Below are 24651 nucleotides of genomic sequence, written 5' to 3' on the forward strand. Positions count from 1 at the left end.
ATACATGCAGTTACATAATTTCGAGATGTTTGAGTTGATAAAGGGAAAGTGCAATTGGTGTCGATCAAGTACAGTAAACATTGTCTGATGTGCAATACTGAGCAATGGCCGCTGGGTGTCGAATCGTCGAGCGCCGATCGTTTGGCCGCTAGGTGGTAGCGCTGTACTAGGATTTCCTCCTCCCAGGTCGTCGAAACAACAAATTGAACTAGGGAGCAAGCGGGTGAGAGAACGTTCGAAACCGCCTCTGACCGCGACTTTTAAACTCTTTTTACTGAATTTAGAGTGAGATTCGGCCGAGGCTTGTCGAAGTAGTTCAAGTTCGGGATCAGCTGGAACTATTATTTCTCAGCAAGGTAAGTTAGCTGTAAAATGGCGGAAAGCTATGTGGAACTTAGTTGATTTGTATTTTGCTAGCTGCTTGCTAGCCAGGCTAGTTGAAGCCTTGAGCGCGTATGTCTGCTTGCTCAGCCAAGTCGCCTCGTTAGCTCCGCTGAGAGAGGCTAGCGCTACTCTGGTTGGTAGCGACCCAGTGCTCTCAATTCTTACCACAACGACGCAGAATATGTCTGTCAAAACACAACAAAATGTTTTGTGGTTTTGATGGACTTGGTTGCACTTCACAATAATTGTAAACAGTGTTTGTTGCTTATGCAATACGGTCCTGAAACTCCCGAGGCAAGATGGAGGACGCAAGGACGTGATGTTTTTTTTAGGGAACGTTAGCACGTTCGGTTAGCATGGTTGACCAATCGGAGTTTATCGTGTCCGTGAAATGAATCGTAATTATTGTTGTTCCTGGCATCAAAACTGAGTCTGGCGGATAAGCGTAGTTTACTGGCGAAAAACAGGTCACTGGATGGCGTTTGCTTCTAACGCCAGTCTCGCTAATATTAGCATGTGATTGCACCGTCGAGCTTGCGTCGTTGTGTTATTATGGTCGCCCTCCGATAGCGGTAACAAACGCGGACCAGTTCCCGTAACAGCTTGCCGTGGAGATTCAAATCAGACTTTTACGCGTAGGTATAAAGCACTTGCTTGTGCATTTCAACTCTCGAGAGCTCCAAAATTCACGGTTGCTAGCGCCGCTAGCACCACCCGCGCACCGGTGTCAATTTTGACAGGAACCGACGAAGAGCGTAGTCACGTCGGCTCGGTTGGAGTGAACGCGGGTATCTGTGTGCTGCTGCGTTGACTTGAGAACTCTTCAATATGGAGCTTACGGCTCGTTTCTCTCCACGATCTTCGCCCCTAGCTTCGTGGAGGCAAGTTTATGAGATTCACTGAGTGATTTGGCGCCACTTTTTCAGTCAACACCCATTGAATCCCGTCATCTTGTCATGTAATATTTACGCAGTAACTCGCCAAATGGGCACATTAATCATGTTTTCAGATGACAAACAGAATTACTTTATCAAGCAATGCCATGTTCCATTGCAAACAAAACAGCAGATTCTTGGAGTTGTTTCTGGTACCTATTTTTTACCTGCATTATAATCGTTGACAAGTCCAGACCATCGTGACAAATACGGGAGATTGTAAACAGCGACAGGCCTGTTTTATTCTGCATTATTTATTGATCGATCGATTTATTTAAAACCCTATCTTCTACAATAACGACATGTCGTTATATGTTGTAGGATGCACGATGTGGCACATTAACACTAGTGTGTAATTACATTGTTTAAGGGGCAATAGGAAAGATGACTTTGTTTCAAAAATTGCTGTCCCAATATTTCCTTGTATGTATGTGACACTTTTCCACACAGTACACACAGTTGTGTCCTGCAGTATCTTGTTGATGTTGGTAACGCGTTTTGATTGGTCGAAGTAAGTGTTGGGCGGACAGAGCACATCCATATATGGCCAGTGAGGAATGACTCCAATGACTGTAAAGCAAGGGGGACGAGCAAGAGGGAACCAATGCTTTGAGTGCTGAGTGCTACAAGAGCATCGGTACCGCCCACTGTTACCATGTGAAGCAAGAAAAAACATTTTTCATCTGTTTTTTGCTTTGTTTTCAAACAGTTGCTTTTCTAATTGGATATCTCAATCCAGGTTTCATGCAAGCTTCCGTGTCTTGTGTTTACTGAGCATTACAAGACAGTCATACATTGGAAGTTATCCAGAAGATGTTAGAGAAATGATAGCAGCACCAGAAATACCAGCAGACTTCCCCTTTGCTCAGTAAGTGCTACTTGTAATTTTGGTTCTGTTAGTTTGCTTTTGTTAGAACCAAGCACTCATCTATTTTCTCATCACTAGGGACACAGACACACAATTTTCTTCAGACACAGATTTTTCTGAAGATCCAGATGGGAGGAGTTCAAATCCAGTTAAAGGAAAGGTATGTAAAGCAGTATTGGCTTCCATTGCTATTGGAACTAACACACTTTTTAAATTATGAATTTTCATGACAAAGTAGACAATATAATAGACATATAATAATAAACTAATTTGTGCCGTCATCTAGCTGCATTGTTGTTCAAAGTCTTTTGATTGAAGGCTTCCATATTGGCTGATCACAAAAGCCAACTGTTTTATTTTTACGGCTAATGAGATAATATGAATATAAGTGTGTCCTGACCTGTTTGGCCTCCAAGCATGCCTTTTAGGCCACAATGCATTAATATTAAGTACACAACAACACTATATGGCTACTACATCTTTGAAACACGTAATTTGTATATCTTATGTTGCAGATTGAGCCTGTAATTGGGCTGTGTTTATACTACAAGGTTCAAACGATACAATTCAAACTTTTTATCTGCAAAAAAAAAAAAAAAAACACACCCACAAAATTGAATTATTTCAGTTTGTAATCAGGCCTCTTCCAAATGACCAGGTCTAGGTCAAATAAGTCAATATTTGATTATTTTGTTTTGTTATTATTTACTCCTGTGTTGACATATGTGTTGTTATTAATGTGCATTTTGGGCATCTTCTTCTTGTGTTGAGTAGATGTAGAAAATTCAGTGATGTGTAAGCAAAATTGTAAATGAAAACTGACAATACAAAAAAAATATTGCTATTAAATCAAACATCCAGGCATTGACACATACACTTGATGAACAGAACTGTTAAAGTGTTTAGTTGTATGTCCTCAAATGGGTGTCAAGATGTTAACAACACAACCAGAATACCCTTACTTTAGTAAATACTGCACAATCTCTGAGCTTGACATGACCATATTGTTGAAGAGCAATAATTGTCGGAAAGCGTGTTTCATGGTTCCTTAATGCGATTGTTTTTTTTTTCAGGGTGGAAAGAAGGGGAAGAAACCAGCAGGAGACAAAAGCAAGGGGGCAAAGGGGACGGGTCGGATAAATGGCCACCACCAGGAGAATGGCATGGAAAACATGATGCTGTTTGAGGTGGTTAAGCTTGGGCGGAGTGCCATGCAGGTGGGATATGTTTAATTGTAAACGCTGATGTTGCATTTTAAAATCAACCCAAAAAAAAGCACATCAAAGAAAATTCTTTCTCATATTTATTGAATTATGGTTGTCCTTTACAGTCTGTTGTTGATGACTGGATTGAGTCTTACAAACATGACCGAGATGTTGCGCTGCTTGATCTCATCAACTTCTTCATCCAGTGCTCAGGGTGTAAAGGTATGTTAAAAATTAAGTGTTATTTGAGTGCTTCACAAATGCTGGTGAACCTTTAACTGCTCCAAGCTTTGTTGTTATCCTACTTGGATATATTGAATGTCGTTAAAGATTTTGTGTGCAGAATGCAGCTCACAGTGTTCTTTGGACCATGTTCCCATTTTGTGTGCCTTTAATAGTAGCTGTGATTTTCAACATGTCCCAAAATGGTTTATCTAGTCCTTCCACTTTCATGGCACGTTTGTTCAGTTGCGTGTGAAGGGGATTAACGAAACAATAATTTGCCTCGTTACAGTCGGCAAAGCAAGTACAATCTTAACTGTGCATATAGATTGTCATACACGAGAAGAAATATGTACAAGGGCCCGGCCACCTGTTAAATCAGTTATGGCTCTCCAAATATCGGCTAAAATTGTTTTTACCTTTATGTAGTCTAACCATTTACAGCAATTGTACACAAGTAACACTAGTCTCATTATTTCTTATAAATCTAAACCATAACCCCGTGTCCATTCATCTACTGGTAATACAAACATATATATGACAATGATTAATGTTCTTATGGCTTCATTAAATAGGGTATTGCAACACACAATGCATAGTGGGAACCTAAATGATTTAAAAAAACAAACAAAAAAAAAACTATATTTACAGTTGACCTCCACTTTTAGTGCGGAAAGGTTACCAAGCCGTCCTGCGAATAATAAAAATCTGTGTAGAATTGACGTATATTAGAAAGGAAAAAAAGTAATTTATGCCTTACATTTTTTGATCGATTAATTGGTAATTTTTTGGTTGTTTTCCCATGCTAAAAATTTATATCGTTCGGGCCTTACTATGTACAAAGTCTTAACCTACTACTCGCCTGTTTCTCGTTTGAAAGTCGCATTGGATAATGCAATGTTTTTCCCCAATTGAACAGGTGTTGTTAGTGGAGAGATGTTCCGCAACATGCAGAACTCTGAAATTATCAGACGAATGACTGAGGAATTTGATGAGGTAATTTATTTTCACCCTTCCTGTATAATGTACATTTTGTACGTGTTTGATATTTGCCTAGAACCAATGATTTTTGCACATACTATTTTATGGCACGAAATTGAGAACACCTCCAGGAGCACCTCTTGGTAATAACGCTTCTCTTGTCCTCTGTGGATTTTGTAGGACAGTGGCGACTACCCTCTTACTATAGCGGGGCCCCTGTGGAAGAAGTTCAAGTCAAGTTTTTGTGAATTCATTTCAGTCCTCGTACGGCAGTGTCAATACAGTATCATCTACGATGAATATATGATGGACACAGTTATCTCGCTTCTCACCGGACTATCAGACTCTCAAGTCAGAGCCTTCAGACACACATCTACACTGGCAGGTAAGATTCTCACTGTTTGAAATTGAATAGAAGGGCTGCTGCATGTTGCACCATTATAGTACTGCTTTGCGGGACAACTACTTTCAAATTGCATTTGTTACTTTGTTTCTGAAAATCCCCCCTTTTGGTGCTCTGTCTTTTTCAATAGCAATGAAGCTGATGACAGCCCTGGTGAATGTAGCTCTAAACTTGAGCATTAACATGGACAACACCCAGCGACAATACGAGGCAGAGAGGAATAAAATGGTCGCTAAAAGGGCCAATGACAGACTGGAGCTCCTCTTGCAGAAACGTAAAGAGGTATTGTCACGGTCATTTGTACAAATACAAATTTGGAATAGTGTTAATTTTCAGTTATCATTAACAGGAAGGGTATGACCAGCCAACTGCCACAATATTTTTCCCATACACTTCGACAGCGACGTCATTCGATGCTTGCCAACAGTTGTACAAATTATTATTCAGCCCTTTGTTATTGTTTGCCGGATGGATGGATGGATGGAGTGAGGGAGTGAGGGAGGGATGGAATTTATTTAAGTGTCGTATCTCTGCAGTGCCCTCGTGTGTTTGTAATGGAAACTGCAGAGATGAATGTGTCTTCTGGGTTGAGGGTTAGAGAGGAATTCTACAGCAGTATTTTTATTTTATTTTTTTTCACACATTGTAGCAACTTTCTGCACGTCCCAAACGCTGGCAGTGTTAGTATTGTATTCCCCCTCTTAAATCCATGACAGAATTTCCCTAGGAAGCAATGTTTATAGTAAGGATACAGCATTTTGCCAGTCATTTGAGGCATTTATGCTTTGACTAACATGCATAACAGTTATCTAGTGTGAATCACTTTTTTTCCATATAGAATATGTGCCTTCCACTTTTGGCGGTCTAACGGTGATGTTGGAGGTCCAAATGTCTGCACGTTTATACCTGGTGTTATTCAACTCGTGTCATCTGTTAATTGGGTTATAGCCCAGCAAGATGCCTTCCATCTGCCTTTACACTGTACCGCTTTACTACAGCCTGCTGGCATATTTGGCTCCCACTTAAACGCATGGGCAATATTGATAGTACTCTTTTGTCTAAAGGAAATAAAACCCCGCAATGGTTACTGAAATAACTGACAACACTGAAGTGTCATTCCACAAAGCTTGTGGGAGAATGTTCTTTGGACACTTTAAACAATTGCCGCTTTTGGCAAGTCACATCAGGTTGACACAAACTTGATCTTTACAAAGAAATTCTTAACCTTGTGCATGCAACCTCCTGCATGCCGATGCTTTGTTTTTTTCCAGACAAGATCGAGTAATTTACTTTGTTTCCATTTCAGCTCCAAGAAAATCAGGATGAGATTGAAAACATGATGAATGCAATATTCAAAGGAGTCTTTGTACATCGTTATCGGTATGTTTTTTTTCTGTGCATCGCATATTTGTTGTATTGTCGTTTTTACAGATAATTATATTGTTTCAACAGTGATTCAATAGCAGAAATCAGAGCCATCTGTATAGAAGAGATTGGAGTTTGGATGAAGCTCTATAGTGATGCCTTCCTTAACGACAGTTATCTCAAGTATGTAGGATGGACCATGCACGATAAGGTGGGTTAGCTCAGAAAGTAACTTTAGCTTCTGATTTTTCTACACCATATTCTTTCTTTTGCTAAACAAAGGCATTGTCCCCCTTAATGCTTCTGTCAAATCAAACATTTCTCTCTCTTGGACTGCTGTCAGGGATGCCTATGTAGAAATCTCTTTTAGCCACCAAAATAAAACTCTACTAATTTCCATTGTTCTTCCAGATCTAAAAAGTCATACCACATTAAAACTAGGGCTTGAGCGTTACAGCAAATCTACGGTACAGTCCGCCCCTTGGATTTCAGGACACAGTTTGGTGCAATTGCGATGCGTTTGTAGTGTGCTGAACAATATTACCTGTGCTGCTTATTGCTAGCTTTGTTGACAGGTCAACAACTGTAAACAAGTCAATACACTCACCACACATACCAACTTCCTCTCGCTCCCCATTCTCCAAGCCTGCTCCTTTTTGGCGGAAGCTAGCTGTGTTTCTTACCCTTTGGTGCTCCCAAACCGCAGTGATATTTCCCTGCATTGTTTTTACTTTTCTCACCACGCTGCCTTATGCTTGCACTGCGTGTGACGTAAGTACGTTCTTGACTCGGATTGGCTTTCAGCCATGCGATGACACCAAAAGTGGTAACATTTGTAGGCCCCAGCCAATTTGAAGAAGAAGCAACATTTTCGCTTCATCTGTAATGCCGAACACGCCGCCAGAAACACTCAATTCCTGTTCGATCTGACCGCTGCATTGGGTTAGGAATTAAAACATTGCTGAAATGTTCACATTATGAAGTGACCAAACCACACATCTTCACCCACAAAAATGGCTACAAAACCTTAGCCTTCAAATATTTCAAGTAAAAGCGGTTGTATTTCTTTTTATTTTCTTTATCTTGGCCAGAAGCTTCCTCAGAAATGTCATTTGTTTGACGTGAATGTGCGTGGTTATCAAATACATACTTTTTCTTTTTTCCAATTCTTGATTTTAGCAAGGTGAGGTACGACTCAAGTGTTTGACAGCTCTCCAGGGTCTGTACTACAACAGAGAGCTTAATGCAAGACTGGAACTCTTCACCAGTCGCTTCAAGGTCAGCGCCATCTGCTGGTTATTTTTAAAAAGAAAATTGACACTAATCACATATTTGATTAAAAGCTCACCAGTTGGTATTGACATGTCTGACACTACTGACGGGTTTTTGTCAGATGTTTCACTTGTACTGATAAGTCTGATAATTTTTTCCTCCCTATTGTTTTTCCCCAGGACCGCATTGTCTCCATGACCCTTGATAAGGAGTATGATGTTGCAGTACAAGCAATTAAGTTGCTCACTTTAGTTTTGAAGTACGTACATTATAAAATGTTGTCCCGGACTCGAAACACTCCATTTATTAGTGGAAAATAATTTCCTCAATGGAAACCCCCTATACATGCATGCACGTACCCATGCACACACATGCTTTTTTCATCCAGCACATTGGAGTAACTTAACATTTCCGTTTGTACCTTTTACTTGAATGGCTCTTTTGTTTGTTTGTTTCTGCAGTAGTACAGATGAGGTGTTGACCCCCGAGGATTGTGAGAGTGTCTATCATCTAGTATACTCAGCACACAGGCCTGTTGCTGTTGCAGCAGGAGAATTTCTCTACAAAAAGTATGTCAGACTTGACTTTAACAGAGTTGAGCTTTTCACCGCCGAGCTTATGTTCCATGTTGGGCGTGTCTTACCCGTCTGTGTCTTCGGTTTTATTGTATCCTACCTACCAGGATACATGGAATTTACCAGTATATCATTTTGTATGCCTGCTGTGTTTACATGAACAGTTTATGACCTCTTTAATAACTAAATTTGGATTGCACAGAAGTTTAAATGGTTTAGTGTCCCTGTGATAATACAAGAATTCACCAAGTTTCCCCACTAGGTAATGCCGGTACAAGTTACAACATTCAAAAACTACAAACACAGTGGAATTTACACTTGTGGTTTAGTTATTGTGAATTTAATTTGCGTATAATAACGGTGACATTAATTTAACAAAATGATTTTTGTGGGACTAAATGATTTACTTTACCAAATAATTTTGTTTTCACAGATTGTTTAGCCAGAGGGAACCAGAAGAGGAAGGCGCCCCTAAAAGGAGAGGCAGACAAAGTCCCAATGCCAACCTAATCAAGACCACTGTCTTCTTCTTCCTGGAGAGTGAGGTACACACGTTTTATTTCAGTTGCTCGTAATTGATTGCATGCAAACTATCAAATTATTCACCTATACTTTGTGGCAATATTCTTAGCTCCATGAACATGCAGCCTACTTGGTAGACTCTCTCTGGGATTGTGGTCCTGAGTTATTGAAGGACTGGGACTGTATGATCAGCTTATTGTTAGATGACCCATTGCCAGGAGAGGAAGGTATGACAAAAACCTCACAGTCACATGTTACTGATGTGGCTTGACGTAATTGTGTTTATTTATTAACTGTAATTTTTTCTTTGTGACATGCAGCTCTTACAGATAGACAAGAGACAGCTTTGATTGAAATTATGCTGTGCACTGTACGCCAGGCTGCTGAATGTCACCCCCCTGTGGGAAGAGGCACCGGAAAGCGGGTAAATTGCACAGTAGATTAAGAAGTACATAATTTTTTACATAAGATTTTGCCACATCGCAGTCGTTTTCTTTTTCATGTTGTAGTATGGAAGATTGTCACCTTAAAGCTTACATGATCAATCAAAGGCTTCAGCATCTCCAAGGCTGTTTAAAAAAAAAAAAAAAAAAAAAAACACCCTTTCAAGGTTTATCTGCGTCAGAGATAATCATCATGATTAAAACAAAAACACCTAAATTCACAGCAAACTTTAATATTTTTTCCCTTGGCCCTTGTTAGGTAATTATAAGATATTAAAAATCATTTTTTCATGGTATTGGCCGTTTTATAATCAGGAACTAGTAATTAGAATAGAAAATTGCCATTAATTTCATACAATTTCAAGGAAAATTGATGTATTGGGGTAGTAAGGTATTTTTTCCCCCAAAATATCTGTTCTTGTTTTTGGGGGAAAATGTTTGAATCAAAAGTACTATTGGAAAAAATTTTTTTTTTGTATCCGTCTGAAAAAAGTGGCATCCCTTCAAATTTTATCACAATGTACAGTACATTGTAACTGATGACTGTTACTGGCGCCAGATAACGCCTTCTAATGTCTAAACAGAGGCTGTTCCATGTAGACGTTGTTCCATGAAATGTTACGGTTTTCTAGCACCATGTATTTCTAGTTGCTATTTTTTTTTTAGTCAATACAGAATTGGTATAGCACAAAGGTTTTTGACTTCCAATTGTATTTCAGGTGATGACAGCTAAAGAAAAGAAGACTCAGCTTGATGACAGAACCAGAATGACGGAGCTCTTTGCTGTGGCTTTGCCCCCTCTACTGGCCAAGGCACGTCATTACTTAGATACTTTGTTTTGTGTAGGTTATAACATATAGCTTCATGTTTGCCCAACAGTATGCTGTGGATGCAGAGAAAGTGACCAACTTGTTGCAGCTTCCTCAGTTCTTTGACCTGGAAATTTACACCACAGGACGTCTGGAGAAGGTCAGCCAAATGTTCTCCGATTCCTATTATAACATTTAATGCACCACTGTGGATGACTGTATGCCAAAATGTTCTATATTACTTTACAGTGAAACCTCTACTTATGAACACCTATACTTACGAACGTTTCAAGATATAAAACAGAGCCTCAACATTTTTTTGCCTCTTCTTACGAACCAAATTTGACATCTGAACCTGTGAGCGACTATCAGTGCGTGTCTGGTGACGTTGTGACGTGTGTGTGTCTCTACCCTTCGCTCAGCCACTTCCTGTGTTTGTCCTGGTGCTCCTTAGCAAATTGACAAGTTCATTCGTAGTTTGTCCGGAGTTCATTCGTAGTTTGTCCGGAGTTTTTGTAGTCAATCATGTCTCCTAATAAAGCTAGTGCAAAAAGCGACGAGGGTAGTCAGAAGAGGGTGTAGCGAATGTAGGAATTAAGAGTTTTTCTGCTCTCACTTTTGCAGTTAGTCTGAGATATTGACTATCTCCACCAGTCATGTAAAATATATCTTATTTGTTATATATACTCCATCTTTTACAGTTCATTATTTTTCATGAGATTCCTACTTGGAGTTATTTTTGATAATTGTTAGGTGATCTTGAATGAATGAAAAGGTGCCTACAAATGAAATTTGTTGTTATTGTACTTTATGAATATTGCCATTTAATCAGTACAAATATGTTAGGTGCCACGTCTTGGGCTATTGCTGACTATATGTGTTTCCTTTTGACTGCAGCATCTCGAAGCCTTGCTCCGCCAAATCAAGGAAATTGTGGAGAAGCACACAGACACTGAAGTTTTGGAGACATGCTCCAAGACCTACCATGCCCTTTGCAATGAAGAGTTCACAATATTTAACAGGGTCGACATTGCCCGCTCCCAGTTGCTGGATGAGCTGGTGGACAAGTTCAACAGGCTACTGGAGGATTTTTTACAAGAGGTAGGAGTCAAGGTTCCTTTTTTGACTTGATGATCCTCATGTTTTTGGGGGAGAAAGGTTGTTTTAGTTTTGTTCTTGTGCATACCGTGGAGTGTATTAACCACAGGAGAAATAGAAAATAAACTGACAATCAATCCAGCCGCTCTCTGGACCACTTATCCTCACAAGGGTCACAAATGTGCTGAAGCCTATCTCAGCAATTGCAGGACACATATAGATAAACAGACATTCATACGGCAATTTAAATCGAAGGACAATTTAGAGTGCTCAGTTGACCTTCCATACATTCCGTGTTTGAATTGTGGGCGGAAATAAGAGTACCTGAGGAAAACCATACGGCAATGTAAATCGAAGGACAATTTAGAGTGCTCAATTGACCTTCCATACATTTCGTCTTTGAATTGTGGGCGGAAATAAGAGTACCTGAGGAAAATCCACGCAGAGAACATGCACAATCCACACAGAAAATCCAGAGCCAGAATCGAACCCACAACCTTTGCTCAGTGAGGCTGACTCACCACCCAATCGCCTCCCTTACACTGTATCAATGCCAGATTGCACTACTAGACTATCAACAAGAACAATAATTTATATGAACAGTGAGCACTTTGAACTTTATTTCTGTTGGTGCTATATAAATATAGTTATGGGCCATGATGGCTATAATGGGACCATATGGACAGATAACATTACAGCGCACCGTCTGAAACTTAGAGGAGCAGGATGAAACAAGGAAATGAAAACAAATATCTTATTTACCAATATGAGATCAAAACACGAGGGAATCCTTTCTCTAATCTTTCGAGCTTGCTATCACAGTAAAGGGAAACAATTGCGTTTCAAAAGATGTCCTTTTTTTTTGGCACCTCAGTGACAGGAAGTGATGAGCAATATGGGGGCTGAATCGGTCATGTGAGCTTTTCTTAAAGGGGCACGAGACTTTACTTTTCTGATCTCGACACATGCGCCTAAATGCGCCCAGCGGTTTTGTCCGAACCATCACCAGTATTGTTTACTCAACTAAATTCCTCTTTCCAGGGTGAAGATACTGATGAAGACGATGCATATCAGGTCTTGTCGACTCTAAAGAGGATCACAGCTTTTCACAAGTAGGAATTTATTCCTGTTGATAATCCGCTTTTTGCCATGTTTGTCCATGTTGATGTGTGCGAGTGAAAATTGTTTTGATTTTCTTTGTTGTATTTCCTGCAGCGCACATGATCTCTCTGGATGGGACCTCTTCACCAGCAACTTTAAGTTGCTCAACACAGGCATAGAGAATGGAGATATGCCCGAGCAGGTTATTTATACAACATTTGAAGATAAATTGTTTGAATGCTTCTATGAACATGTCTTAAGAATTCAATTCACTTCTTGAGTATTGACAATTTTCTTGTTAATTTCTCTTTTGAGCAGATCGTCATCCATTCACTGCAGTGTACCCACTATGTGATCCTGTGGCAGTTGGCCAAGTTATCTGAAGGCAGCTCCCGAAAGGTGAGAGCCGACTCACCCAAATTCTGTGAAGCATGGCTGTTCTGCTAAACACCTGTCTGACTTTTCAGGAGGACATGGTTACCTTGAGGAAACAGATGAGGGCTTTTTGTATGATGTGTCAAAGGTACCTCACAAATGTCAACACGGCTGTTAAAGAACAGGTGACATTTTACCTCATATTAGCACTTTGTATTCAAGCGATGAAAAATCCTTTACAAATTAACTGATAAGGAAATCATTGTTATCTTTAACAAGGACTGCTCCTCTATATTCATGCATGAATGTGTAACTACTTTTTCTTTTCTTCTCACTGCAGGCATTCACCATCCTTTGTGACCTCCTGCTCATTTTCAGCCACCAGATGGTGGCTGGAGGAAGGGAACACCTTGAGCCCTTAGTTTATTCCCCAGAGGACTCGCTCCAGTCCGAACTGCTCTCCTTCATCCTAAATCATGTCTTCATAGACCAAGATGATGACACCAATAGCACAGGTACAGTCGCATGTCCATCCACTGCTCTGATAGGTGTGTCGAAATCGATCTGCTTTTTTAGGTTATTTTAACATAGAATACTTAACTTTAAGATTACAGGTCAATGCAACAATGAAAAAGTCAAAACTGGTCAATATAAACATTAAATAAAGATCTTTTTAAGCTTAATGTGCTTAGTAGGCCTGGGCAATTTTGGCTGAAAATGTTTCACATTATAAATATTTCATATCACTCATTGTTGATTATTATAATTTTTTTAAAGAAATACATTTTGAAATAAAGAATTAACTGTTTTTGTTTACATTGTAATATGCAAAGTTGCTCCTTTAGCAGTGCACTGGAAATGTTTATTTGCAAAAGATGCTACCGCAAAGCAGTATAGTTAGTCGTTCCATATGTTACCCTTCATTCAGTGTTCGTACAAGCTATGTACGTTTATTTCTTTTTTTGAATATTTTATTGAAAGCATCACATGATACATATTGATATTTAATTCCTGGCCAGCCCTAATTTTGGCGTGGGGTGGGGTTAGGTACCGTTGTCCTGGTTGCAAGCGGCATGGTCTATTTGTAAATGTCAATTTTGACTTGAATGTATATATACATATACAAATATCCACTCATAACTCTTTGAAATCCTTGCAAAATCTTTGGGCTGATTCTAGGCCAGTCTTGTCTAACTGTCAAACAGGCCTGAGCAAAGACACTAAGTGAGTTGTAGGTTTTCATGCCTTTTCACTAGCTGGCAGCAGCCATGGCCAGAGGCATTTTGTTTTAACTTTTGTTTACATCCTATTCTTGTGAAAGTGATATGTATGACTGCCTACAAGGAATTTCGCCAAAGAATTAGGGAAGACCTGATTAGATTTTGAAAAGACCAAGGTCACTGTGACCTCCCTCAGTTCCATCTACTTGCCATTAATTTCTGGAATGCCTGAAGAAAAGGTCACATCTGAATCAAGTATAAACTCAAAGGCAGCGTAAATCATTTGGCCACGACAGAAGAACAAACCGTCGTAATAAATCTACTTATAACTTCTAAGAAATTTGTTATCTTATTTGACAATATTTATCTAAATGTTTTATAGTTTGATTCACGCCTTGGCTCTCCAGTGTGTTAACTGGTAATTGAGCGTTGCAGAAAACAAGGGGTGTATTATGAAGACTAATATTTGTGTCGTTTTCCATTTTTAGATGGCCAACAGGATGACGAGGCAGTGAAAATTGAAGCGTTACACAAAAGGAGAAACCTCCTGGCTGGCTATTGTAAACTGATCATCTACTGTGTGGTAGAAATGAAAACCGGAGCTGACATTTTCAAACAGTACATGAGGGTTAGTTTGTTTTTCTCTCTCTAAATAATCATTTATTTCACTATGATTCACGCACCATGCCCAGAAAACTAACTCTGCAACTATTTGGCCTTTTCGATGTGCATGTAAAGTTTTTTTTTCCTGTTTATTTTTACAGTATTACAATGATTATGGTGACATCATAAAGGAAACAATGAGCAAGACCCGACAAATTGACAAGATTCAGTGTGCCAAAACCCTCATCCTCAGCCTTCAGCAGGTCAGTCTTCAGTTTTGTTTTTTATGTATACAGTAATCTCTTGCCACATCGCGGTTCGATTATCACGGCTTCAGTACATCATGGATTTTTTTCAAAAATACAAAATCACAAATTCAAAATAAACCTTCTAAATTGAAGAATTATGGCACGAAAGTTGCCCACATGCCAGTAGAAGGCAGGGAGTGTCCACACAATTGCTGTATGTACGCTTGTACCTTTTTATAAAAAAAAAAAACTTGTAATATTAAGAGTTCTAAAAATATATTTACAGTATTGTACCTTGTTATTAAAAATATATTTACAGTATTGTACCTTGTTATAAAAAACGTTATAACAATAAAAGAGTTCTAAAAACATTTACAGTATGTACACTTGTACCTTGTTATAAAAAAGTTGTTGTAACTTTAGCTACATATACATATGTCACACACACTCACACACGCACACACACACACGTATCATATTTATATTATTTATACATTATTTTCTGTATGTCATTTATACTATGTATTAAAATAGTATTTAAATGTTTGAAACTATTAATGTTCTAATGATAACATAGCACTTATATGGTTTAATATACACTTATTGATACACAAACAATTTATGTATGTTAAAAAAAAGGGTGACACTGCTTCGCAGATTTTCACATATCGCGGGTGGTCTTGCAACCAATTATCCGCGATAAACGAGGGATTACTGTAGTCATTAAATTTATTGCAGAGCTTCCAATTTGTTTGAGCCATATTGCAAATGCTAATGCAATGTTTCATTTTGTGTTTGTGTTAGCTTTTCAATGAAATGCTGTCAGAGCTGGGCCATGGGTTTGATCGCTCCTCCTCCGCCTTCTGTGGAATCAAAGAGTTGGCCCGTCGGTTTTCTCTAACCTTTGGCCTTGACCAAGTGAAAACCAGAGATGCCATCGCCATGCTACACAAGTATGACTTTTTTCATGTTTTTTTTCACTTTACACCTTGCAAACACCACATCTATATGCGCAACAAACTTGAAATCCTAATGTAAGATTTTGTGCAATAATACTGCCACCCAATTGACAGTTGTAGTCAAGCTTCAATGACCATTTTGTCCATTTGTAGCAACCATCTCCTATTTTAAAGCCAATAAAGCCATTCTTTCTTCCCATTTCAATTTTCATTTTTCTTGTCCGTCTTTGCTTGTTTCCTAGGGATGGAATAGAGTTTTCCTTTAAGGATCCAAGCCCCCAGGGAGAAGGTGGCCCACCTCTCAACCTGGCCTTCTTAGACATCCTCAGCGAATTCTCCTCTAAACTGATGAGACAAGACAAGAGGACTGTGTAAGTTTGATTTCTGTCAGAGTCAGGGCAACAACCTAAAGAAAAAAAAACTCTTTCAAATTGGGCCTCGTCTTGAGTTTGGGAATTTTTTTGCATCTGCATGTATTTGTTTGTCTAATCCCAATCTCTTATCCATTTCTCCACAGCCACATGTACTTGGAGCGTTTCATGACGTTCCAGATGGCACTGCAAAGAGAGGATTGCTGGCTCCCCCTCATTTCATACAGGAATTCCCTACAGGCCGGTGGTGACGACGACACCATGTCAGTGATGAGTGGTTACTCCAGCAGAGGCTCATCTGTACGTTCGAAAAAGACGAAGGCTCCTGCTGCTTCAACTGGAACTTCTGCAGCAAAGCGAAAGCTTCCAGAAGGTAGCAAGCATTCGGGAATCTGTCTTCTCTGCAGTGTTTAATACTCAGAGCAAGTGTGCCACTTTTCTGTTACTTTAGTATGCTATGTATAATCTAGTCGTTCGTGTGAGTGGCATGGATTACAAGATGGCTGCAATAGAGCAGTTGAAGCCCAGAAAAGCAAAAATGTCTTCCAACTGTCCCAACGCGTTCCAAGCGTCTTGGCTCCGGCAAGTTGATGGGCAAAGAGATAAAACAGCAGATGGTTGGGAGCTGTCTAATTATCACAATTGCCACCTCATTTCATCAACAACAAGAAAATAAAATATGGTGCTGGATCATCCAAGGTGGTGACGGTAGTGGAGTTTGGATCAAGTTGCTGTCATCACAAGAATTGTGATTGAATTGTTCACAAAGCCCGTGAGCCATCTGTGCAAAGCAAGTCTGTGTAACAGAGATAGAACCGCTCGGTGTTTATGTTTCATGTGTACTTTGTCTAACGAATTTTCTTCCCTTCCAGAAGAAAGCAGTAGCAGTGAGGTGTGGCAGCAGGGCATTCAAACCCCAGTCATGTTGTCATCCCCCCACCACACCTCCACTGCCATGCGAGACCCGAAAAGGGTTCGTGATGACAGCTACATGGGGGTCTACGCCCTCCCACACGACCAGCCACAGCCCCACCAACACCCACAACAACACCACCAACAGACACCTCAGCACCATCAGACCCCAATGGATTACAAGTATGGATAACTCCATATATCGACTTCACTGTCCGCTACAAAGTTTCACTGCAGTCATTGAAGTAGTTCCAAATTCAGAAAATTAAATGTAATCAGTCTCTATTTACCTGTCTAACAAAACAGAACACAAAACCTTTGGCAGTTAAGCTCTTGTGATGGTTATGGTAATTTTTTTAAATTATTGTAAATTAGGCTTTCCTACATGTTGACTCTTTGCTTCGTGCTGTAATTTTACAATTGTTATTTGTAATATTTATTAATTGCTAATGTGCAGCTTGAACACTTTCATGCGTTCTTGATTTCTATTGATAATGGTCTCATACTTTAGTGCATGTCATCTCGGATCCAAACTCATTCTTCATATGTTTGGCGTGCCTATTGTGTGAGTGGAATTAGAACTTGACTGTAAATCTCAACAGCCTGCCAAGTGGTTTATGGAAGCGGTGACTGATGTTGGTGTTTTTTTATTTATTTATTTTTTAATTCTGGCCAGTGAGACAAGAAAATTCTATTTTTAGCTAGTTGGTGAACAGCAACATCTAATTCATGTAATTTGTCTAGTTCCCAAGTGACGTGGATGCTGGCCCAGAGACAGCAAGAAGAGGCTCGTCAGCAGCAGGAAAGAGCCATGAACTACGCCAAGCTCAGGACCAATCTGCAGCACGCTATGTAAGAAATCCACCCAGCAGCAGGGTGACACCAAGTTCTTTTAATGTCTTGAAAGAAAAAAACAAATCCAATTTCAATGACTGCGTTCAATTGTTCAGACGTCGTGGCACCGGCCTCATGGAAGAAGATGAAGAGCCCATTGTGGAAGATGTGATGATGTCATCTGAGGGTCGCATGGATGACCTCAATGAAGGCATGGACTTTGATACAATGGACATTGACCTGGTGAGAACCATTTACCATTAATTTATTCCAAACTCCTGAAGTAAGAGCAACCCTATAGAGATTAGGGTTGGGAATTGAATGGAACTGGCACCATAATTCGCGTTCTCCTGGAATCATTCGAAATGTCAGTGCTAAACTTTGTTTCCTAGTTAGCCACGTGGAAGAAGCACAAACAAAGAAGGATCGATAGATAATGTGTGCACTCGGTGTGGGTGCGGCATGCCCTTCCTGTCGCCCGCTGGGACCCTGCAGTGGCAGTGGTCACTCTTTGTTCACTCCGTTTGTTTGGGGAAGGCAAAAAAAAAAAAGGAAAACCTTGTACGTGAAGAGAGGGAGTGTTCAATTTAATTTTTTCGGGTTGCAGGTGGCAGTAGCGATTAGAAACTAAAAATCCCTCTGAGTGCAGCTTTAAGTACAGAGTTCACACATCTTGTCAAAAAATAACTCCTTTTTTGTTGAGAATTGAAATTAAGAATTGTTAGGACCCAGAATCGAATTGAAGAATCAGAACTGAAATTGTCCAAATTGAAACGATGCTTAACCGTAATAGAAATATTTATTGAGGTTTTCCATTCGGTGAAGGTCAATCCTGTTCTACGAGATGATGTAACAAATGTTTGTAAATTTTCGCATAAGGCAGCAAACCCTATCCAACTTAACCAGTTATAAGTAAAGCTGTTCTTTATTCTTTTATTTATTTTGCCGTCACTCTCATGCAAGGCACTAGTAATGGCCTCAATTCAGATAATTGCATCAGGTCCTCTGGAATTATCACACTATAGGTGTTCTATTTCATTTGCTTTCAAACACTATGTTCACCCTTAACTGGTTAGGTCATTAGCTAATTAAGTCAAGCTCCTGATAGTCATGGTCTTAATTGCTCTTACATTTGTAGTCTGTTGATGTGCAGCGCCATCACAAAATGCCTGCGACCGGCCTTCGAGGTCACTGCGGTGGTGGTGATTGAGCAATACAAATGCTGTTTTTTCCCATCATCTGGTCGAATGTATCAGCATGTGCTTCTAACTTTTACTGTCACATTTTAACGCTCATAAATCTGAGGTTCCCCAACAACATCCTACAGTTGCCCATTTTCCTTTGGCAGCTGTTTCCCCAAACATAACCATTTAATTTATTTCATCAGCACTTGTTCCAACAGACATCTTTCTTTGACCCAGATGACACGAGAGCTTCACTGAAATCCTTTTTGAGTATCCAGTCAGTCAGAGAAGACTGATTTGTTAGGCCTGCAACAATTACCATAGAGCATCTTGTGTTGATTTTTCAATGTCGTTTCCAAATGCGAAAAGAAATGAACTGTAATCATCAAAAGTTTTGTTTTGGCTCCGCGTAAAAGGCCCTCTGTGTGTTGTTTAATGAAACATTGTGTTGACAGTGCGTTGCAACATCATGACCAATTTATTTGACAATTTACACCCGCTCCACAAAACCATGCATGATGAGTGTAAAACCAGAACTAACTGTAATCCAAAACATATGTCTCCACTGCATTCCAAACGTCAAGTTGATTTCACAAGAAAAGGACCTACAGTCATTTTCATAACCTATTTTAAGATGCATAAACCGACCTGAGTGACCTCTGTCTATGAAATGTGTTTTTCTTTACCCTCCCCTCTAAAGTCACCTTTCATCACACTGTCCTCCTCTCCTCTAGCCTCCATCTAAAAATCGTCGTGAGAGGTCTGAACTCAAGCCGGACTACTTTGACCCTGCCTCTATTATGGATGAGTCGGTAAGGCCGAGTCGCTGCTTACATATTTGACGTTTTGCATGTTGATAAGTCTTTACTCATTCCAACACAAACCTTGGGCCACTCTCAGCCACGGTTTATTGGAGTCGTCGACATGAGGCTTATGAAACGTCTTTGTACGAGCTCAGTTATCTGAGCTGTGTGCACCGTAGCCAAAATTCCTTTACCCTTGGCCTTGAAATCCAGGTCAGACATCAAACTCTGAGCCCTGAACAATGTTCAGGAGTGCTTTGTGTCAACTCCAAATGATTCGTTACTCACATTTCTCATGAACATATTTGATTTGATATTTGTTGAATGAAAACACAGCCTACCACAGATGACTATTTGCCAGTGTAGTTCTCATGGAAATTTTGTCACATTTTTAATACAAAGTAGTTTAATTAAATTAAGTATAGGTTGAACGTGATTTGCAAATCATGGTATTCTCTTTTTATTTACGTTTAACCCAACGTCCCAGCGTCATTGAAAATGGGCTTGTATATATTTTGTCATGTCTTTTGTCAAGACCAGTCTCCAAAACTGAAAATGTTGTTTTTGGTATGCGGGCAAAGAGCAGATCATAAGGAATTGATTTTGTGAAAACACATAACACCTAAATTATATAATAGCCAAATCCTCATTTAAAATGCAATTGTATGGTTTGGTTTTAGTTATATTTTTGCCTTTGAGTCTGTCTGAACACTTGACAATGTGTTGGCCTTTCTTCCATTTGAGATGCGTCTCAGTGAATTTTTTTTTCCCCTCTCTTCTAGGTCCTGGGAGTGTCTATGTTTTAAACTAATATCCAAATGATTTTGAAACTGGGATACGAGAAGAGGAGCTTTGTATTTAAAGAGAATTTTAGATGCGAAAACAAGTGTGTTTTCTGTAAGAAAAAGCAAAAAAAAAAAAAAAACGTTTTGGCTTGTACTCCATGTGGACCAATGATGACCCACACTCAGTGTTGCTTGCTCAGAGAGGACTTCAAATATATACTTTTATAATCTTAGTTAATATCTTCCTGTTCCAAAATAGTGAAACAGGCTACTTCCAAACCTATTAAAGACGATACGTGTCAGAAGAAAAATAGCTTTTTCCCTCTTTTCTTTTCTTTCCCAGTGCAGGGATGGATGGATTGGTGTGTTTTAACTTAAGGAACATTCTGTTTTTTTTTTTTTTTGTCTAACCCTTTTTACATTTGTAGTAAACTACCAGGTGTGATGTAGTAATTTATAAACAGACTGTAGTAGCTTGCCTGTACCGTGTTAGCCAAGTGGATGGAGGTCTTTCTGTTCTTGTACTTTCTTTGCCCTCCTTTCTCTTAAGTTCATCTTCCCTCTTTAAGGTCCTGATAACCACTGGTGGTTAAGATTGTGAGATGTCATGTAGAATCAGTCTCAATCCTTGTTTATGCTGTGAAGAGTCCCACAGTCCAGTAGTATGTAAGTCTCGAAGCTTAACCTGAGCTTTGGACCGCTCCTTGCCGGCCATCTGCTAAGAGAATTGTTCCCTTGAACAACAAGTAGCCCGGTCCAATGAAATCGTTTTTTTTCTTCTCTCTCTCACTTTCTGAATCTAGCAGCATCATGTCAAAATGGGTATCTCTACATTTTAAATAAAAATATATATATGAATTGGTGCTGATTTTTATATATGTGCTTTGGTTTTCTTATTTTCGACCTTCAGTCACAAATGAAAGAAATGTATAAGAAACTGAAAAATTGAAAGCATGTAAATTCATGCAGCAAGAAAGATTTTTAGATTTGTATTTTTGCGTTTTGATTTTGTTTTCTTCCTTTTGTCTTGATAATGTCTTCGGGTTTTTACCTTCTTTCCTAATGTGTAAATTAGTTTGGATAAAACGTATGAAATTCAGCTTTAAGAGTTTCTCAGCTCGAGTCCTGTCACGAATATACTTAGGAACTTCCAATGTTAATAAACGTGGTTGTCTATGAGAAATTACTGAACACAAGTTATTCAGCAGCGATGTGGCAGCTAGACAAAGCTTAGATTTTGACATGTTTGTCACACATGACTTTTCATGAACTGTTCTGTCTACTGAGTTTTTTTTTTTTTAAAGTCATTCCATGCTAAAGCCTTAAACATGCTTCTTCTCTCACGCTAATCTTCCATGTCAGCAGATTGGTCATGTTTGAAGGGTGGATAATTGGCTTCTTAGAAACATGAGGTGGTCAAATGTAATGTGATCAAGTAGATGAGCAGTCAATGTGTGTTTTGCCTAATTATTTTATGTAAGTAAAAAGAAAGTTCTTTTAAGGAAAAAGTACTGTTTATTATTTGTTGCTTACCACTACATTGGTATAAATCCTTATTAGATATTGTGTATATATTCAAATTCTAATTTCTTTTCGGCTATTTTGTGTTCTGCACTCTTCTCTTGCCTATACCCTGAGTTGTTTATTCTCCTACCCTCTTTCAGTCACGCTGTTTTCTGATTTGTACTTGTCTGGAGACAGTAACTTTTGAATAAAAATCAACACACAATTTCAGCTGTCATAAATATTTACTCAATTTACTGCAAACCAAACATTTACTTCAAACCATGAATAATTGGCGTCGGATTTCTTTCGTGGGTGACTCCTAGCTGGGAATGAAGCAAAAGCTTGAGATGCCACTTTTCATTGTTTGAATTTATTTTTTCAACAATTATACAAATTCATAACTATAAACTAGACCAGTCTATTCAACTGTAAAATAAATTGAATATACTTACATTTTGAAATGGTATTCAGATTATCAGCCATAAAACTAAAAATGTAAGAAAAATACTGAATCTCTCAGTACACTTCTACACATCTTGTATGGCTTTCCCATTTTCTCATTTAATTTACAAGTAATGTACCCATTTGCCCCCCCCCCCAAAAAAACCTTGGAATTTGAATAGTTTGATAGATTTGACGGCGTTACAGAACGCCTGATCCAGATCTCAGCCATCGCCCCGCTGAAGTTCACTTTGAAAACGCATGGGGGCAATGAAGACCAAGTTGTAGTTAACCAACAGTCCTAAAATGGCACTGATGTCCTATTTACCAAATGTCACTTGGTATTTTGAATTGTTCTCACTGTTCCATCACAGACACAAAATAACTGTTGATAGATTGTGTGGTCATATTGTGGTTGTCTTTTGTTGTGTTGTCTGTACCATGCTTAGCCTGTGTTTTTGTGCGTGTGTGTGTGTGTGTGTGTGTGCGCGCGCGTGTATATATATGTATATATGTGTATATATATATATATATGTATATAGTATGTGTTTATATATGTAATGAGTGTGTGTATGTATATATAAAATGTGTGTGTATATATATAAAATATGTGTGCGTGTGTGTTTGTGTATTAATCATGTGCGGAAGAAAATCCTTCTCACCCCATGGTGATAGGCATTTCTGTAAAAGTGAAACCAGTTGTGCATGTAGCTGAAACTGTCAAGCCAGTTTTCAAATGACTACTTTGCTTTTGCGGCAAAACAAGTTTCACTTGTTCAGTTATTTGATCATACAACAATCAAGTGTTGTGCTAAATTGAGCTTGTTGAGTTGTAACGTGGCTGCAGACCTAAATCTGAGCCTCTTGAGTGGCTTCTATTTACTCCTGATAACCTCCAGTCCTCCACAGGCCTATCAGCATAGGCCATGTTAAGACCTCAAGAGGGTCAAGGAGGACTGGCTCCCATGCTTCACACATGTGACTTCACAACTAAAAGTCATCTTATTGGAACCGTACTTCATGAAAATGTAAAATGCACTTGGTGTATGTTCAAGACAACCTTTCTTTTCATGTGCTGAATGGCAAATCTCAGGGGCTTCTCAACACAGACTGAGACGTCCCAGAGTCTGCGTGAAGGCAAACCCAGAAAATGTCGAATCCAGTGAATAAATCATTAATGAGAGTGCCGGTTGTAATCTGCTTCTAAATGCAAAGCATCTAATCCTGGAAAATCATTCACCAGGACTTGCTCAGATTAGAACGCAGACACAAACTCAACTGATTGCACTTACAAAGTGAGTGCAATAAGGTATTTCTTTCCACACCAAACACAGGTATTTATTTTTACATGTGTACATAGGGTTGGCAATAATTTAAAACCTGGTTTGCAGGGAAAAAAATACGAGACCTGGGAGCAAACTAAATTCGGGTGCCCCATCACACTGTGCAGTCTGCAGATATGCTAACCACTAATTAACCATAAAACACAAAGAGCCATTGCAGAATTTATATTTAGAATAATGGGTAAACGTTAATTATTGCCAAAACTAATGCCTATGCCCCAACACTAGCCGTATATGATGAAACTGATATTTGTGTGAAATGCCAATTACCCACTTTATTTTAACATTTGTGTAAGAACTCATGTTGAAAGTACAAAATATTTACATTAAAACATGACAAATTTACATTTACATGGCTTTATGTTGGTACAGGCAAATGGTCTGCGAATTACATTTTTTATTTTATTTACATAGCCTACTCCCATCCCCACCTTTGCACTTTCAGGAGTTTGGTGCCTTGCTTAAGTGGGATATACACATCCTGAAAATCGAGCTAAAATTGTCAGCAAACACCCAAATGGTCAGATGTTTGAAAGACTATCCTGAACAATTACCCTGTGGTGTGTGCACCTTTAAAGGGTGTTTATTTTCCCCCTCTACCTGATCTGCTCAGTAAACTTTTGTGAAAATGTAAACCTGTTCATCCTTGCGATGGTTAGTTTGGCCGAGCGACAAATTCCATGATAGTGACTTGAAACAGAGCAATAATCAATGAGGACGCGACCTGAAGCTTGACAAAAATAAAGGAGCAACCGGTTGAATTGAGGGTTCGTGACTCACAAGTCATTCACCCACCACAATAAGAATCACAAGAAGAGTTTATGTACAGTTACAATCCAATTACCAAATAAGCTAACAGTTAGCTATTTCTTCTTTTTGTTTTC

General features: G+C 39.1%; 1 protein-coding gene across 3 annotated transcripts; it reads left to right on the top strand.

Annotated features, from left to right (window-relative positions):
- Positions 1–179: 179 nt before the first annotated feature.
- stag2b (stromal antigen 2b) lies at positions 180–22208 on the top strand. Of its 3 annotated transcripts, XM_037261556.1 has the most exons (35): positions 180–223; positions 285–356; positions 2059–2187; positions 2266–2347; positions 3261–3404; positions 3518–3614; positions 4534–4610; positions 4776–4980; positions 5129–5280; positions 6305–6378; positions 6451–6574; positions 7543–7641; positions 7815–7894; positions 8097–8204; positions 8644–8755; positions 8842–8959; positions 9053–9156; positions 9895–9987; positions 10055–10144; positions 10882–11085; positions 12124–12194; positions 12298–12385; positions 12502–12582; positions 12651–12743; positions 12899–13073; positions 14267–14406; positions 14543–14644; positions 15434–15582; positions 15831–15959; positions 16106–16332; positions 16832–17054; positions 17616–17723; positions 17822–17948; positions 19624–19701; positions 20475–22208. In XM_037261556.1, exons 3-35 carry the CDS (start codon positions 2144–2146, stop codon positions 20496–20498), a joined length of 3822 nt encoding a protein of 1273 aa, XP_037117451.1. In that variant the 5' UTR covers positions 180–223; positions 285–356; positions 2059–2143; the 3' UTR covers positions 20499–22208. The 3 variants fall into 3 exon arrangements, with proteins under 3 accessions (XP_037117451.1, XP_037117450.1, XP_037117452.1); XM_037261555.1 differs by having other exon boundaries at positions 180–356; XM_037261557.1 differs by having other exon boundaries at positions 180–356; positions 16835–17054.
- The last annotated feature ends 2443 nt before the right edge of the window (positions 22209–24651 follow it).

The sequence above is a fragment of the Syngnathus acus genome, chromosome 10 (genome assembly GCF_901709675.1).
Source record: "Syngnathus acus chromosome 10, fSynAcu1.2, whole genome shotgun sequence".
NCBI classification, from domain to species: domain Eukaryota; kingdom Metazoa; phylum Chordata; class Actinopteri; order Syngnathiformes; family Syngnathidae; genus Syngnathus; species Syngnathus acus.